The following is a 19,138-nucleotide window of genomic DNA, read 5'->3' as shown; positions in this document are numbered from 1 at the left end:
TAAACTGTCATTTGGCAACCTAAAAAGCTGCCAAAGTTGCCCGACTGGCAACAGGAAAAAAAGTTAAGTGAGAGCCTTGCACTCCTAGAGCGAGGCCAAGACGATTCGAGATAGACACTAAATGCAGGAGCAACTCAGCGGGACCAGCAGCATCTCTGGAGAGAAGGAATGGGTGACGTTTCGGGTCGAGACCCTTCCTCATACTGAAGAGTCTCGACCCGAAACATCACCTATTCCTTCTCTTCAGAGATGCTGCTGGTCCCGCTGAGTTACTCTTGCATTTTCTGTCCATCTTCAAATGACGTCACCCGCTCCAGGCGGCAAATGACAGCCCAAGTGGGACAGGCCCTTTAGACATGGAAAATAGGTGCAGGAGTAGGCCATTCGGCCCTTCAAGCCAGCACCGCCATTCAATATGATCATGGCTGATCGTCCAAAATTAGTACCCCGTTATGGTCTTTCCTCATATCCCTCGATTCCCTTAGCCCTTAATTATCAATCAATCAATTACCCTTATCCTGTAACTGTACAATGTGAACGGCTTGATAGTAATTATGCAGTCTTTCTGCTGACTGAATAGCATGCAAAGAAAAAGCTTTTCACTGTACCTTGGTACACGTGACAATTATAAACTAAACTAGGAGGTCACAAAGGGAAAGGCCTGTTTCAGCTTATGACCAAGTGCACCCCCAGGAAAGCTGCACTAAGTTAGAGGAGATCAGTAATATTCACCTTATTAATTTGGCCTGGAATGATGCAAATATTTAATAGACATTTGTGTTTTTAGGTGAAGATAAACTGATTTAATTTGAAATGTATTTGAATCAACATTAAAAAAAAGGAATTGATTTTATTATGAAGCAGTACATAATGAGTACTTAAACAATGACGAGCTTTGTGTTCTATTGCATGGTTGTTTCATTCGAATCCTTGCTCAAGTGCAGGATTCACATAAAACAGCTTGAACTTCGCTGCAGCTAACATCTGGTTGCTAAGCAGATGTCATATTCTAAGGTACACAAAAAAGCTGGAGAAACTCAGCGGGTGCAACAGCATCTATGGAGCGAAGGATAGGCAACGTTTCGGGTCGAAACCCTTCTTCAGACTGGCAGCTTGAGAGAATACTCTGTCAGTCGTACCACCTGGACCTACACAAAGTGCCAAATGGCAATTGCTAAACATCCACATGGCACAAGCTAATCTTTGACATAAAAATATGTACATTGCATTTATTTACACTGACAAGGCAACCTTCAAATGATGAAAATATGTAAGGAACACCAGCCGAGGTATTTAACTAATGGAATAGCTCAACATCAAACAAGCAATTTCAGATATAAACACGTTTTTTAAAATAGTCGATTTTGGTATTTTAAAATATTCTTTGATAACCACATAAATCTACATTGGAGGTTTCTCCTGAGATGGCAACTTTGCCTGGGTCAGTTGCAATTAGAATGCATTTTGTGGATAAGGAAACAAGGAACTGCAGGTGTTTAAGAGGGAACTACAAATAAAATGAGCATGCTGAAGTAACACAGTGGGCCAGGCAGCGTACTGTGGATGCTGTTTAGTGAAAGCTAGGCTAATACGTATGAGAACTTGTGAGCAAAATTGCTGCAAAGTATTTGCATAACAGGTCATGCAATCGATAGACAGATGGTTGGACAAAAGCCAGAGATGACAAGACAGAAGGTGCGAGACAAAAGGCTTGAAGAGTTGCCAATTGTGAAGCTGGAGGAATGAATGCCAGGGGAAGAGAGAAATAGGTGCCAGTCCAGGTGGGCCAGAGTAGATAGGGTGGTTTGGGCATTTGGTTACCTAAAATTGGAGAATTAAATGTTCATGCTGTTGGGTTGTATGCTATCCAAATGGAATGCGAGGTGTGCAGGAAAGAGCTGCAGATGTTGGTTCAAATCGACACAAAATGCTGGAGTAACTCAGCGGGACAAGCAGCATCCCTGGAGAGAAGGACTAGGTGACTTCCCAGGTCGAGAAGAAGTCTCGACCCGAAACGTCACCCATTCCTCCTCTCCAGAGATGCTGTCCGTCCCGCCGAGCCACTCCAGCACCATGTGTCTATTTTCGGAATACAAGGTGTTGTTTATCCTGTGTGCGTGTGGCCTCACTCTGGCAATCGAGGAGGCCCAGGACAGAAAGGTAAATGGGAATGAGAAGACGAGTTAAAATGGTTAGCAACTGGGAGATCCAGTAGACCCAGGTAGATCAAACGCATGTTCAGCATAACGGTCGCGGCCACGTCAGGATCCTCCTATATCTCCTGTTCCTTCCTCTAGCTTCATAATTCACAACTCTTCAATACCTCTTTCTCACACTTTGTCGTTTCAATCTCTGGCCTTTTCCCCCCCTCCCTGCTCCGACCTCATCTGTATACACCTATTACTTAAGATCGATAAAAAAAGTGATGGAGTACCCGAGCGGATCAGGCAACATCTCTGGAGAAAAAGGATGGGTGACATTTTGGGTCGGGACCCTTCACACTCAATAAGGATGGGTAACCAACCCAAAGCATCACCCATCCTTTTTCCCCCCAAGGAATGCTGCCCGACCTGCAGAGTTTCTCCAGCCCTTCATGTCTAGCTTTGATGTAAATCAGCATTTGCTGTTCTTTGTTTCCGTGTATTACTTGCAAGGCTTTGTCCTGCCCCTCTTTCTGTAAATTTGTGTACTATATTTCTTCAATCGATATTACTTTTGTTACCAAATTAGAACCGAATTAAAACATTTCCAAACCATGGTGGATGGGCTTATTTTCTAGGTCAGTGAAAGCCTTTGGATTATTTGCATAAGAAGGAACTGCAGATGCTGGTTTAAACCGAAGAGACACAAAAAGCTGGAGTAACTCAGCGGAACAGGCAGCAGCTCTGGAGAGAAGAAATGGGTGACGTTTGAGGTCGAGACCCTTCTTCAGCCTCCAGAGATGCTGCCTGTCCCACTGAGTTATTTCCGCTTTTTGTGTCTACCTTTGGATTATTTGTCCACTCTTATAGCCACTGCCATGTGGTACCTTAATGACTTCTGATTTTGAAACAATTCAATCACTCAGTAGTAAAACACAGACATGAGGAACCGCAGATGCAGGAATCTTGAGCAAAACAAAGTGCTGGAGGGAATGGATGACATTTTGGACTGGGACCCTTTTTCAGATTCATTGTAGTGGGGGTGGGGGGGGAGAAGAGAAAGCTGGAAAAGGGTCACGGGAGTGTGACAAAGTCTAGCAAGTGATACGAATCGACAGTGCAGTCAAATGTTGAGGGAATACACATGGCTGCAGTAGCAAATCTGGGTCAGAACATGGTCAAATAGCAGGAATCATAGATGGGTGAGTAGCGAGAGGGGACCACAAAAGGAATGTCTATCCATTCCCTCCACTAATGCTGGCTGATCTCCAACACTGTATTGCGCTCAGTAACGCTATACTAAGTGCACCAGATGTTGGTGGATTATAAAATTTCAAGCTGTACCTTAGTCTGCCTTTCGATGTTGGCAGCATAAAGAACACTAATGAGTCTCATCATTGGGCATTAAATCAAACCAAGATCAAGTTTTCAATTTCTGGTATCTGATCACTGCTGCTGCAGATTAAACAATTTACCATGGTTTAGCTTTTAGAGATAACAAATGACTTACCAGGTATGGTATTGTCAGGAGGAGCTGTCAATACATCAAATTATTAAACCCTCCAAAACAAAACATATTCTGCAGCAGGTTACTTTGCACACAATATTGTACCAGTCGAATCAGTTTACTTGATTTGAGGGATCGTTTCTGCACACATGGTATGATTTGGTTCACCAAGCTGGTGTCCATTGTCTGTGCAAGCCAGTCTGCTTAAGTCTGATATTTTCTCCCAATAGCATAGTCCCAATTACAATAAAAGAGCATTTTAACTTAATGTCCATTTGCAAGTATGTATTGAAATAATTTGTTATTGTTATATTTTCCCTTATAATTCAAATTTAATTTTGGTTACCATAATTTCAATTAACTTTGTTGAATGAATTTGCTGTAAAGTTTATTTATTATACTCAAGGAATAAAACAAGTCTAGTTTAAAGAGCATGTATTTCCAGCGACCCCAACATACCATCAAGACTTTCAATAGCTATCCTGGATTTGGCACCACGACTGTGGTGGAACTGGCTTGATAACCCATGTTGTGCATTTCCTTCTGATGCAGAAGAATCAAGTTCATCCATGCGAGCACCAATGAAATCATCGAAGGTTTCTCTACCAAGAAACAAATGAATGAAATTACAGAAAAGGCAATGACATAACAATATTTTAAACGTTCTTTATTTATTTGGTAATATGAGGATATAAGCCACCATCAATTTAATAACAATTTATCCTAAATACTACCAACATTTTTTTTTAAAGGTTTGTCCAAAATGTAATCCTTGCCTCAAATCAAAATGATAAATATCAATGATTTTAATCAAATCAGAATACACAACCTACAGGATATTTCCGAAAGATCCTACAGCAAAATGCATCAGGTTTGCAATTGCACTTAATTTCACAATTGAGATTACCAAATTACTCCAAAGCATTCCAACTACTTTGCACCCCAGCGGTATGAATATTGACCTCCAATTTTAGATAGTCCTTGCTTTCGCCCACCTTCCCCTCCCCCCAGCTCTCCCACAAGCCTACTTTCTCAGCATCTTCCTTTCTTTTTCCCGACCCCCCCCCCCACGACAATCTGAAGAAGGGTCTCGACCCGAAACGTCGCCTATTCCTTCTCTCCATAGATGCCGCCTCATCCGCTGAGTTTCTCCAGCATTTTTGTCTACCTTCGATTTTACCAGCATCTGCAATTCTTTCTTAAACTTTAATGAAATATATTGTTTTGGTAACTGTAATATACAGGATAATTGTTTCTGCATTTGAGTGACAGTTGAGACAATCAATGAACATCCATGATTTGACTCTGGGCAAATTGACAATTAAATTGACAAGCAGGATGTTTTATTTTGAAGTTTCGTGTTCCACAAAGACAGTCATTCTATTTTGGTAGAATTTGTTTCAAGAATATGCTTGCGTCTTTTGTTAAGATGCACCACAACGTCTTCAAATACATTTAGAAATACCTCTGCATATATATATTTTTTTTAAATCAGGACTATATATAGAAGCTGATGGAGTGGAGAAAATCAATGTGGATACATGTCTGAGAGCAGAAAACAGAGAGCTAAAACACAGTAAACACATGAGATATGAGAGAAGTGATGTGACCCAAGGGTCACTGTGTTTATATAATCCAAATTGCACTGAACTTGGTTGCGAGAAAACATAACACAAGTTCATAGATAACGCAAAACGTTCAATTATAATTACAACGAGAAAGATATCAGACCGCACCTGGCAGACAGATTGATGAAATGCGCAGAAAGATAAGTATGCAAATTTAATGTAGAAAATGATTGTTAATGTTGTCACAAGCTTACGTTTTTCATTTTCCATGAGAGTTTTTCTTAGGTTGATAGGTTGGCATTTATGTTCTCAATGCAAATGCTAAGGCTTGTCAGCATTATCTGATGACAGTACATATCAAGCCTAATATCAACTGAATACTTACAAATCATCTTTAAAACTAAGGACAAATCTTTTACAGGTTTCAGAATTTGAAACACGACGTTGATGTGCTTCCATGACAGAAAGCCTTCCTTCTTCCAAGTATGAAGTTTGTGTATCTGGAATTCTGCAAGAAAAATACAAATTCCTATGTAAATTGCATAATCATCTGTTTGCTGAGGAAACAATAATGCTGTCATTTCAATAGCCTGATACTTTTTGAACTTGTCTCCCAAAGATTGTAGACTTAACTAATGTGTCCATAAGTCATAGGAACAGAATTAGGTCATTCGACCCAATGAGTCTAGTTCACCATTCAATCATGATCTATCTTTCCCTCCGAACCCCATTCCTCAGCCTTCTCCCCATAACCTTTGACATCTTTACCAAACAAGAACTTGCCAACCCCCACTTTAAAAATACCCAATAATTCATATGTGAAAAGATGAGTTTCCTCGACAATAGCAGCTCTGCACGGTTTTGTAAGGCAGGCGAGCATTCCAGTTGCAATCAGGTTACATGGAAGTGCCCTGAAGATGCCCTATCAAAAACAAACAGCTGCAAAAACAGACAGTCCGCAAATACATTCCCAGCATTGCCATCTACTGAACTTGTTCTTCTTCCACCACCAATGCTTCTTAAATGTACGTCATCCCATAGCTTAAAAGTTATAAGCAAAAGATGTGGAATTGCTGACCTCATGACAGAGCAAAATGGGAACATATTTTTCAGTCAGATTCCTCACTAAGTTCATGTTCTGCTATTGGGACTTTACACAAGGTCCAGTGGCACAGCGCAGGATGTCTAAAACTACAGGGCACAATTTTAAGGTATGGAGGGAGATTTTAAAAAGATACATAGCTGTTATCTGGAATGAGTTGCATGAGATGGTAGAAGCAGGAACAATAACATCATTTCAGAGGTGTCTTTACTCACACTTGAATGAGCAGTTAACAATAGTACATTTGGAATTTGTCAGAGATATCTTTAAGCAAGAGAAGCAGATAGGGTAGGATTTTTTTCTCTCACATAGGAAGGGCATCAAAATAGAGACCAAAGGTTTAAGGTGAGAGAAATGAGTTTTACAGAGGATTTGAGGGGGACATTTTCCTTGCCCCAAAACAATTGGATGCTATCTAAAACTTACTGCCAAAGTGGTGGTAGAGTCAGATGCAATCACTATAATGTAAACTTTCATACCAGATATTTAAATAGGTAAGGCAGAGAAGGATGAAGATCAAATGGGATTAGTGTAAATGGGCATAGAGATGAGACATGGTGGGTCAAAGCACCTCTTTCAGTGCTGCAGAACTCCGACTCTGGATATAGGGAAAAGGGAGCTTCATATGGAATTATTGGAGATCTGTACAGACTTAACGGGCTAAATGCTTTTCCTGTTCCCATATATAAAATGTTTATTTAGACAAAAACCTCACCTACTACCCATATCATATTTTTTAGCAACTGTTGAGGCAGCCACAGGAAGTCCAAAATTTGAAGTAACAGTGACATTTTCCAGCATTTCACTGCTATCGCTCCTGACAGACTGCAACAAAAAACTTGGAAACGTCTCATCTTCCAGGTTCCTGACACTTTCCATTATGTTCGGGGCATTTGATTGTCACCTGAAAGCAAAGTAGAAATAAACATGTTAAATACATGCAAAACAATGTATCTTCAAGTTTTGATTACATGTGTCACTTCAGTTCAGATGTAGCCCTTCTGACCAAGTCAGAAATAACAATGTAATAATAAATAAACAACATTTCAAAATAACACACGTTCTCTTTGGTAATCTTCACAATGTCCATTTCTGGAAAATGATTACAAAACAAATTTCTGTTAAAAAACCCTCAATTCTATTGAGCAGGTTAGGTACTATCTTCCGAGTAAGAAATGTAACTTTTCAGGTTAATGACTGTTCTTCAGAACTGAAACAAAAACAAAACAAATCCTTGCTGCACCTCCTCACTGCCAAATCTATGGATATGGAGACCAAATGTGTACCTGTTATTCCAAAAACAGCCACAATAAACACCTAGATACAGGAGACTCCCACATTACTACAGTTCAGGTAATAGAAATTTGCTCTTGTGGAATTCATAAATAACTTCCAAAAAGTCTTGGGTACAGAATAAAAATTCACTTACAAAATTGAAGGATAAAAAAAATGTCAGGAACACTGGGGCCAATATGTTCAAAACAAATTGCTGTGGTTTTGTCAATAATATTAACATTTATTCTAAAACTTTTGAAATAGTTTTTAAACATTTCAAATCCTCATAATAAAAACACTCAATAATACAATCAGAACTTTACACAGCTAAACAAGTTGCAATTATTTTGTGAAGGAATTACGATACAATACAACTTTATTCATCCCCGGAGGGAAATTGGTCAGTACATACATTGAAATAAATATGAAGTCTGAAGGATCCAACCCGAAACATAGAATTTCATGCAAGACCCATTACCTCCACAGATGCTTCCTGACTCACTGAGTCTTTTAAAATGTTTATTTATTGTATCTTTTGAATGCTGTTTACAAATCTGCTTTGTTTCTGTAAGTAAGAATTTAATTGTTCCCTTTCAGTACAATCTTGACACTCCAACACTGTGTTTTGCTTGCAAGAAACGTCAAATTGAGTTGTTTGTATAAACATTAGTGAGGTACAGGTGGAGTGAAAATTTTGTTTGCAGCAACATCACAGGCACAGACAACACACAAAAAATAATTCTATAAAAATTCTAGGAGTGAAAAGAGAAAGAAAGCAGAAAGTATGACATTAATGTAGAAATACACAATGAGAAAACAAGTCTATGGTAGCGCAAGAGGTGGCGTTTCGCGTTCTGTTGTCGAGCGCTTGTAATCAAATATTCGTTGTATACAAATACCTAAAAACTATCTCTATTATAACATTAATAATAAAAACAATCGCAAAATAACATCGTACAAGAGGACCTGGCCGTTTTAATCCCTCATCTATTCGCTCTCTCCTCACATCTCTGCAGGTTTATGATTCAAATATTTATCCAGTTCCATGTAAAATGCTATTAATGAATCGCCTTCCACCAATCCTTCATTGCAACCACCAACTACACCAATTATAAAGAGGATTGCGCTTCAGCATCTAAACTTTTCCTTTCTATGTGACACACCAAAAAACTTTTCAGCAGCTGCTTGAGGGGAATAAACGCAAACTTCCTGCGATATAACAAAGTCTGGACAGGTTACGGATTAAAGATCGTTGTTTTTAAACTTGAAACGACGTACATGTGATAATTAACGGCGGGTGGTGGGAGTTTGCGGAGCGCCAGCACGACGGGCGAGTCCTGGCGTAGTCGGTGTAGGCCTAGGCCGAGCGCTGAGGCAGCTGCTAGCGGGAGAATCAACTGCAACAGTAGACAGACAGACAGACGGGCGGGCGGGCACGAACCACAACTGGTGTGCGGGCGGGCACGCACCACAAAGATTAAAGGGGTGCGCTTCCGGCTCGCGCATGCGCAGCACTGCTCATCTCAAAAGAAAACGGTCGCCTGAAGCGCGGGCTGCCGTTGGCGTGGCGTTACGTCACCGCGTCCAGGGGGGCGTCCCATGGGTTGGTGGGGGGCGCGCCCGCGCGAGAGCGAGCACGTCCTCGTCGTTCGACTCAAAGATACTATTCGGCAAAGGTAGTATCTTTGCTATTCAGACATCAGTCTAAAGAAGGGTTTCGGCCCGAAACGTTGCCCACTCCCTTTGCTCCATAGATGCTGCTGCACCCGCTGAGCTTCTCCAGCATTTTTGTGTACCTTCGATTTTCCAGCATCTGCAGTTTCCTTCTTAAATACTATTGGTCCCACTCGTCCGCGATGGCGGACACGCGCACGCGCGCTCGGGCCGGGGCTTGAGCACCAGCAAACCGCCAAAAGTCGTTGGGGAGGCGCTGCCCGAATTAGACCAGAGATCTTTGAATGAAACAGCTGAAAGATACAATATATCTGGAGAGGAGGAATGGGGGATGTTTCGGGTAGAGACCCTTGTTCAGACTAGTTGGGGATAAGGGAAACGCGAGGTATAGACTATGATGTGGAGAATTAAAGAACAATGAATGAATGAAAGATATGCAAAAAAGTAACTATGATAAAGGAAACAGGTAAGCTGTTTCTTGTAGTAGCAATGTTACAAAATTTTGAGATTTAAAAAATCAAGTCTGCAATTTATCCCATCAGATAAAGCATAACAATAAGTTTAATTTGACACCTAATTCACTTTCATATCTCAAGTAATAAAAAAGTTATGGCCATTTTCATACTCGGAAATTAGCATCTTGTTCCCTATTGATTTTCTATGGACATAACAAAAAAGCTGTGATCGTGGACAGTCAAAAGCCCATAACCTTAAAAATTAAGAGAACTGAATGAAATTTTCAGTTATCATAGATTGAAGCATTCTGAAACAAATATAAAATAATCTTACTTGGATGACCTGAAATTAAAGCATATAATTAGTTAGTTACCCAATTGTAGCTAATTTCAAACTTCAATTCCTAGATCTAAACATCTATCCATTTCTTAATAATTGATTAACATTTTTAAATAGCCTAAGTGTCCAAATAATATTCACAAATAATTCACAATAAAACATGATTTTTAAATCTCATTTACATCAATTTATAGGCCAAATGGAAGGGATTTAGTGTTCATTTGCTGTAAATTAAAGTCAATTTAAATCGGCTTTCTAGTGGGTTCCTGTGAACGCGCTGGTTTAGAACGTTCACATTGCGCTGGATTTGTGCCCTCAAGTGCCCAGAAAAATACTGCGGGATATAAAGAGCCCAAAATGAACTACTCGCTATAGAAAACTTTATATACAGGGTTCTTAAGAAGCCCCATTTAATGTAAAAATAAGGTACATACCTTTAATTGTTTGCTTTATAAAACCCTGGGGCTGCGAGAGGTTGCGGAGTGAGAGAGTGATTTTTAAACTACTATAAATATTATACAAGGCCATAAAAACTAATAATACCTTTTGCGACGGGGTCTTTCAGCGATTTTCCGTTAATGATTTACTAGGCTGAATATTTTCGATTGGAACAGCCTAGTAAAAATCGCGTTTTAAACCCGCCCCCTCTAAACAGCGCCAAAATCGCGCACACGGGGTAGGGCAGATGCTCAGCCACGATTCAGGTAGGTTTTCTAACATACCTACTTGTAGGGCGAAAATGAGAAGCTTGTGCGACTTGGGTGGGGGAGCGATAGAGAGAGAGGGAATGCAAGAGAATGCTGAATGATAGAGCCATAATGTATTACAGTACCCCAAAGTCCACCAAACCAAAGGTATGGCTCCCAGTTCAATAGTATCCCAAAGTACATCAAACCAATGGTATGGCAACCAGTTCTCACTCTCTTCATTGACAACGATCCTGATGAAGCTTGTTTAGGATCAATGGATCAGGTGCCACCTGTAGGCAGTGTAATCCTTTCGGCCGATATTGGGGTTGTACCATAAAGTTTGCACCTGTCCGAGGGTGTTGCCAGTCTCTTTGTAGATCGTTGTACAGGTGTGTCCCCCCCCCCCCCCTCTTTCAGCGCGTGGTGGGGTTGAGCTAGACGCTAGCGTATAGGACAGCTTCCCTTCCCAGTAGGTTTGGGTGACCTGCTTCCACATCACCACGTAGAAGAGGCTGCTGGACTGGAAGCCAAAGACAAAGCCACCGTAGATTGTGGTCTATGTTGACGTAGAAGGTACCACTGAAATTGATGTTGTTGAACTCCTTAAATCCGACAGCAAGGCCAGGGTCAGAGTTTGCCGTTTCTGCAGTAACTCCCTGCCCTTGTTGCTCACTACCCAGTTAGGAACGATCTGCATCGTCCCCTTTGGAACGTCGTCAGGTCAGCCTCACTGACCTCATAGATGTCTGGGATGGTATCAAAGTCCTTGCAGGTGTCTCTTCTTCCAGATCACCATCCGTATCAATCTGGTCAGGGTTGGGAACAAAACAGCAATTGTCCGTCTCATCAGAAACGCCATAATTGCCATCCTCATCAATGTCCTGATTGTCATCACACTGATTACCCACACTGATTACCCATTCTTTCTTCTGTATGGATCAGCTTTACATGGCACTGCAGGTAGCGATCAATCACCAACACCTAGTTACCTCCTGGGTGGGGCAAGGTCTTTCACACTCCTCTTCATGCTGCTCTTTTATATGTTTCTTAAGTCCACCAATTCCTCTGTAAACAGCACAGCAACCCTTACACTGACATCGATACACGGTGGAGAAATCTTTCCTTTCCAAGTTTGACTTTGGTTTCCGGCCACGTTTCTGTCCAGATTGTTTCTTCACATCCTTAATATTGCACTTCTTAACTGGTAACTTACTCTTCTTCCAATATGGTTGAAAAGACTCATCTGAAGCCATTCTTAACTTTTATTTCTCTGTCATATTCACTTGATAAATACCTTTTAGAAAGATCACTGGACTCCAATCCATCACAACATCATTTTTTTATAGAACAAGATGCTTCATTGCAGTTAACTTTTTTTTTCACATTTAATGGTTGAGTTGCATGTTGTACCTGAACTTTTTCCCAAGAGCACTCTGTATATTCAGGATCTGGGCACAAGAACATATCCTTCTTCAATGGGGATTCCCAGTTGTCCACATCCACCGACCGCGAAGTGGCTCTACTGCATGTACAAGGCTGAAAGTCTGCTAACACTGGGACAGGTTGATACTTCACAACATTATCACCCTTTTGGCGAGTCGAGACAGTGAGTGAATTCAAAGGGTTTTATTTTGAAACTGCAAAACAATGAATAAACTCTGGTCGATAAGACAGCCAACAAATACAATGTTACTTCCACGAGTGTGGCACTAGAATGACAGTTACTGACAGATACAGCAAGAACAAACTGCCAATAGAACATCTGCGCTCATGAGACTCCCTCAGCCAACCCCTAGGGTTCGATTACCACAAGGCACCACCAGGTACCACTACAGGAACCCCCCCCAGAACCCGAAGTACGGAACCGAGTAGGGACCTGGCGGCTAGAACGTGTGGTCAGCGGAGGCGGGGTGGGCGTAACAAGAGGGACAGGCCGAACAGCGCCAGGAGACCGTAAGGGAGCGGGCGTAACAAGAGGGACTGGCCGAACAGGACCAGGAGACTAACGGGGCGGAAGGAACGGGTACAACCGGGTCGGGGGAAACAGGCAGAACCGGTGCGGCTGGATCGGCCGGCGGACGACCTCTACGTCGGGGCTGCGTGACCACCACTGGGCTGTCAACGTTGACATGGGCAGGCTTGAGTCGACCGACGGAGACGATCTCCTCCCGGGCCCCCACGTCCAAGGTGAAGGTGGCGACACCAGACCGCAACACCCAGAACGGCCCCTCGTAGACTCGCTGCAAGGGGGATCTTTGAGCGTCCCTGCGAACGAAAACAAAGGTACAATGCTGCAGAGCCGACGGCACGTGCACCGCCGGCAAACTGTGCCGCGAAATGGGGACTGGAGCTAGCCCGCTCTCGGAGGGTCGTCAGCAACGCCGGGGCAGAGTCCACCCGCCCTCGGATGGCAGGGAGAAAGTCCCCAGGCACCCGCAGGGCTGAGCCGTACACAAGCTCGGCGGAGGAAGCGGCTAAGTCCACCTTGGGGGCAGCACCCACGGCAACTGGTCCACCCAGTCCGGACCTGTGAGGTGGCGGTGAAAGCGCTCAACAAGTCTGTTGGCCTGTGGGTGGTAGGCGGTGGTGTGATGTAGAGCTGAGCGAGGGAAATCCATGAAGCAGAAGTGAATTGGGCCGCCGGTCGGTGGAGATATCCGACGGGACCCCGAACCGGGCAATCCAGTTAGCCGCCAGGGCCCGAGGGCAACACGCGGCGGAGGTCCGAGAGCGGGATAGCTTCCGGCCACCTTGTGAAGTGGTCCACAACGGTGAGTAAATGGGTGACACCACGGGATGTTGGCAACGGGCCCACCAGGTCAACATGAATATGCGGTGGAGATATCCGACGGGGGCCGCACGTGCCGAACCGGGCAACGGGCTCAGGCTTAGACCGCCACACAAATTTATCCGCCCGCGGAGGTCAACACCATGCGGCGGAGGTCCGGGACAGAGCGTCAGCGACGGTAGAGCTTGCCGATGTGCTGAACCTTGTGAAGTGGTCCACCAAGACCTTACCCAGGGCAAACGTGAGTAAATGGGCAAGTCGAATGTCGGCGAAACATCACATGAGCTCAATGTGTTTGATGTTTGATAGCAACACTGATGTGCCCGACCCCCAGGCTGTGATGGTATTTCAGTCACAGTCACAGAGGCCAACGTCAGAAAATCCTTCAGAGGGATGAACCCTCGAAAACGCCTGGACCTGATGGTATACCTGATCATGTTCTAAAAACGTGTGCGGACCAACTGGAGTTTTTACTGACATTTTCAACCTCTGAGGCCTGAGGTTTCGCCTGCTTTAAGAGGGCATCAATTATACCGGTGTCCAAGAAGAGCAAGGTGACGTGCCTCAATGACTATCGACCAGTGGCACTAACGTCTGTGGTGATGAAATGCTTTGAGAGGTTGATCATGGCGCAAATCAACTCCCACCTCGACAAAAACCTGGACCCTCTGCAGTTCGCTTACCGCCACAGATCAACGGTGGATGCGATCTCGCTGGCTCTCCACTCTGCTTTGGCCCACTTGGACAACAAAACTCATATGTCAGGCTGTTATTCATTGATTACAGCTCGGCATTTAATACAATAATCCCCTCCAAGCTGGTTACCAAACTCGCAGAACTGGGTCTCTGCGCATCCCTCTGCAATTGGATCCTCGACTTCCTCATTCACAGACCACAGTCAGTTCGTATTGGTGGAAATGTGTCAGCCTCAATAACAATCAGCACGGGAGCACCTCAAGGCTGCGTGCTTAGCCCCCTGCTGTACTCACTCTATACTCATGATTGCATAGCCGATCATACAGGGAGGAAGTAGAACAACTGGTGGACTGGTGCGGCAAAAATAACCTAGAATTGAATGTCGACAAAACTAAGGAGATGGTTGTCGACTTCAGGAGGGCGCAGCCAAAGCATACACCCCTCAACATCAGTGGCACTGCAGTGGAGAGAGTGGAGAGCATAAAGTTCCTCGGTGTGCAAATTACGGACAGCCTCACCTGGTCCAGGAACACCACTGGGACCGTCAAACGGGCCCATCAGCGACTGCACTTCCTGAGGAAACTAAAACAGGCCTCACTCCCCACCAACATCCTCAGGACTTTCTACAGGGGCACGGTGGAGTCTGTACTCACGTACTGCATAAATACGTGGTACTGCACCTGCAACTGCTCGGACAGGAAGGCTCTGCAGAGGGTAGTGAGGGGAGCAGAGAGGATCATTGGCGTCTCCCTACCCTCGGTACAAGAACTGTTCCAGAGCCGCTGTCTGAAAAAAGCTCAGAGAATTGCTAAGGACAAACTGCACCCCCTCCACATACACCTGGATCTCCTGCCATCAGGCAAGAGATATCGAAGCATCAAAGCCCGGACTACAAGACTGCTAAACAGCTTCCTACCACAGGCTGTGAGGCTGCTAAACAGTCACTCTGTACTCACAGTCACTTGATTCTGCGGCTGGCACAGACACTTTAATAACTGGCACTGGCCACTCAAATCAGCGGCCCCGGACATTTTTTTTATGATTGGTTTATTGTATTTTAACATTGTGTTTTTACCTGCTTTTAACTATTTATACTGTTCCATCAGGGACTGGATTGTTTTTTAGTGTTATTATGTGTGGAATGTTTTAAATTTCATGTGCGATGCTCCGCTATTCACTGGGAAACGTCTTTTCATTTTGCACTGTACAACTGTTGCTTGCAAGATGACAATAAAGATTGATTGATTGATTGATTGATTGAGTTGATTGATAGTGCAAACGCCATCATCAAGTTTGCTGACGATACCACTGTTGTGGGACGTATCACTGATGGGGACGAGACAGAGTACAGAACTGAGATCGGCCGACTGACCAAATGGTGCCAGCACAATAACCTGGCCCTCAACACCAGCAAAACCAAGGAACTGATTGTGGACGTTGGAAGGGGTAGGATGGGGACCCACAGTCCTGTTTATATCAACGGGTCGATGGTGGAAAGGGACAAGAGCTTCAAATTCCTGGGCGCAGTGGCGGACTGGCCAGGTTGTCAGCTTGCCCGATGGCACGTGGGCCCCTGATGAAGTGGGCCCCCTATATCAAGTGGGCCCCTGATGAAATGGGCCCCCTTTGTCTCCTGGCAACCAATATTTTTAGACCCAGTCTGCTACTGCCTGGGCGCGCACATCTCTGAAGATCTCTCCTGGTCCGAGAACACTGATGCAATCATAAAGCACATCAGCGCCTCTACTTCCTGAGAAGATTACGGAGAGTTGGTATGTCAAGGAGGACTCTCTCTAACATCTACAGATGCACAGTAGAGAGTATGCTGACTGGTTGCATCGTGGCTTTGTTCGGAAACTTAAGCGCCCTGGAGCGGAAAAGACTACAAAAAGTGGTAAACACTGCCCAGTCCATCATCGGCTCTGACCTCCCGTCCATCAAGGGGATCTATCACAGTCGCTGCTTCCAAAACGCTGGCAGCATCATCAAGGACCCACACCATCCGGGCCATACACTCATCTCCCCACTACCTTGAGGTGGAAGGTACAGGAGCCTGAAGACTGCAACAACCAGATTCAGGAACAGCGTCCTCCCCACAGCCATCAGGCTATTAAACACGGCTTGGACAAAACTGTGAATATTAATAGCCAATAATCTGTTTATTTGCACTTTATCAGTTTAATTATTCATGTGTGTATATATTTATGCAATGGTATAGGGACACACTGATCTGTTCAGTATTTGTGTGGTCAATATTCGTATGTACTGTTGTGCAAAAGCAAAGCAAGAATTTCATTGTCCTATCAGGGACACATAGAAACATAGAAATTAGGTGCAGGAGTAGGCCATTCGGCCCTTCGAGCCTGCACCGCCATTCAATATGATCATGGCTGATCATCCAACTCAGTATCCCGTACCTGCCTTCTCTCCATACCCTCTGATCCCCTTAGCCACAAGGGCCACATCTAACTCCCTCTTAAATATAGCCAATGAACTGGCCTCGACTATCCTCTGCGGCAGAGAGTTCCAGAGATTCACCACTCTCTGTGTGAAAAAAGTTCTTCTCATCTCGGTTTTAAAGGATTTCCCCCTTATACTTAAGCTGTGACCCCTTGTCGTGGACTTCCCCAACATCGGGAACAATCTTCCTGCATCTAGCCTGTCCAACCCCTTAAGAATTTTGTAAGTTTCTATAAGATCCCCTCTCAATCTCCTAAATTCTAGAGAGTATAAACCAAGTCTATCCAGTCTTTCTTCATAAGACAGTCCTGACATCCCAGGAATCAGTCTGGTGGACCGGCAACCTTCTCTGCACTCCCTATATGGCAATAATGTCCTTCCTCAGATTTGGAGACCAAAACTGTACGCAATACTCCAGGTGTGGTCTCACCAAGACCCTGTACAACTGTAGTAGAACCTCCCTGCTCCTATACTCAAATCCTTTTGCTATGAAAGCTAACATACCATTCGCTTTCTTCACTGCCTGCTGCACCTGCATGCCTACTTTCAATGACTGGTGTACCATGACACCCAGGTCTCGCTGCATCTCCCCTTTTCCTAGTCGGCCACCATTTAGATAATAGTATGCTTTCCTGTTTTTTGCCACCAAAATGGATAACCTCACATTTATCCACATTATACTGCATCTGCCAAACATTTGCCCACTCTCCCAGCCTATCCAAGTCACCTTGCAGTCTCCTAGCATCCTCCTCACAGCTAACACTGCCCCCCAGCTTAGTGTCATCCGCAAACTTGGAGATATTGCCTTCAATTCCCTCATCCAGATCATTAATATGACACATGACAATAAAACTCTCTTGATCTCTTGGTCAGTGAAGGCAAAGAAAATGCGACCTTCGAGAAAGTAGCAGAAGTGCCTGATGGCCAGGAACAACGCCAGGAGCTCTCTGTCAAAGGCGCAGTAGTTGTGCTCGGGAGCTCGTAGCTGATGGCTGAAAAAGGTCAGCGGCCGTCAACGACCTGCTCCAGGACGCCGCCCACAGCCGAGTCCGAGGCGTCCACAGTGAGGGGCGTTGGGGCTGAGGCCTGCGCGTGGACCAACATGGTTGCATTGGCCAGGACTGCCTCGAACGCCATGTCCGCCTCAGAGGACCATTCGAGCTCCCGCGGCTTACCCGCGAGGCTCTGGAAAAGGGGTTGCATGATGTTGGCAGCTACCGGCATGAAACAGTGGTAAAATGCCGACAATTCCTGCAAGCCCTTTACCGTGCGCAGCCGGGGAAACTGCCAAATGGCCTCCACCTTTGAGGGTAGAGGGGCGGTGCCTTGAGTTGTGACGGTGTGCCCCAGAAAGGAGATGGAACGGAGGCCGGACTGGCACTTGGCGGGGTTGATTATGAGGCCGTGGTCGAGGAGGCGCTGGAAGAGAGTCCGCATGTGCACGATGTGCTCATCCTGGGTGGGGCTTCCGACAAGGGTGTCATCGAGGTACAGTGCATTCAGAAAGTATTCAGACCCCTTCACTTTTTCCACATTTTGTTACGTTACAGCCTTATTCTAAAATGGATTAAATTCTTTTTTTTTATCAACAATCTACACACAATAGCCCACAATAAAATAAGTGAAAACAGGTGTTTAGAAATTTTTGCAAAATGAATTAAAAATAAATAACTGAAATATCACATTTACATAAGTATTCAGACCCTTTACTCAGTACTTTATTGAGGCACCTTTGGCAGTGATTACAACCTTAAGTCTTCTTGGGTATCACACTACAAGCTTGGCACACCTGTATTTGGGTAATTTATCTCATTCTTCTCTGCAGATCCTCTCAAGCTCTGTCAGGTTGGATGGGGAGTGTTGATGCACAGGTATTTTCAGGTCCCTCCAGAGATGTTTGATCGGGTTCAAGTCAGGGCTCTAGCTGGGCCACTTACGGACATTCACAGACTTGTCACAAAGCCACTCCTGCGTTGTCTTGGACGTGAGCTTTAGGTCGTTGTCCTGTTGGAAGGTGAACGTCTGCCCCAGTCCGAATTCCTGAATGCTCTGGAGCAGGTTTTCATCAAGGATCTCTCTATACTTTGCTCCGTTCATCTTTACCTCGATCAGATTCGGAATCAGATTCAGATTCAATTTTAATTGTCATTGTCAGTGTACAGTACAGAGACAACAAAATGCATTTAGCATCTCCCTGGAAGAGCGACATAGCAACTGATTTGAATAAATAATAATAAGTGTCCGGGGGGGGGGGGGGGGGGGGGGTGATTGGCAGTCACCGAGGTACGTTGTTGAGTAGAGTGACAGCCGCCGGGAAGAAGCTGTTCCTCGACCTGCTGGTTCGGCAACGGAGAGACCTGTAGCGCCTCCCGGATGGTAGGAGGGTAAACAGTCCATGGTTGGGGTGAGAGCAGTCCTTGGCGATGCTGAGCGCCCTCCGCAG

General features: G+C 44.5%; 1 protein-coding gene across 1 annotated transcript in view; it reads right to left on the bottom strand.

Moving 5' to 3' along the window:
• The window catches only part of cep192 (centrosomal protein 192), a 118,908-nt gene extending 109,866 nt beyond the window's left edge, over positions 1-9,042 (bottom strand). The window contains 4 exon segments of the mRNA XM_055634360.1: positions 4,108-4,250; positions 5,602-5,724; positions 7,034-7,222; positions 8,872-9,042. Of these exon segments, the coding sequence (XP_055490335.1) occupies positions 4,108-4,250; positions 5,602-5,724; positions 7,034-7,197 (430 nt within the window). The 5' untranslated portion in view covers positions 7,198-7,222; positions 8,872-9,042.
• Between the last annotated feature and the right edge of the window lie 10,096 nt (positions 9,043-19,138).

Source organism: Leucoraja erinacea, chromosome 4, assembly GCF_028641065.1.
Source record: "Leucoraja erinacea ecotype New England chromosome 4, Leri_hhj_1, whole genome shotgun sequence".
NCBI lineage: Eukaryota > Metazoa > Chordata > Chondrichthyes > Rajiformes > Rajidae > Leucoraja > Leucoraja erinaceus.
This window is presented reverse-complemented; position numbering and strand designations above follow the sequence as displayed.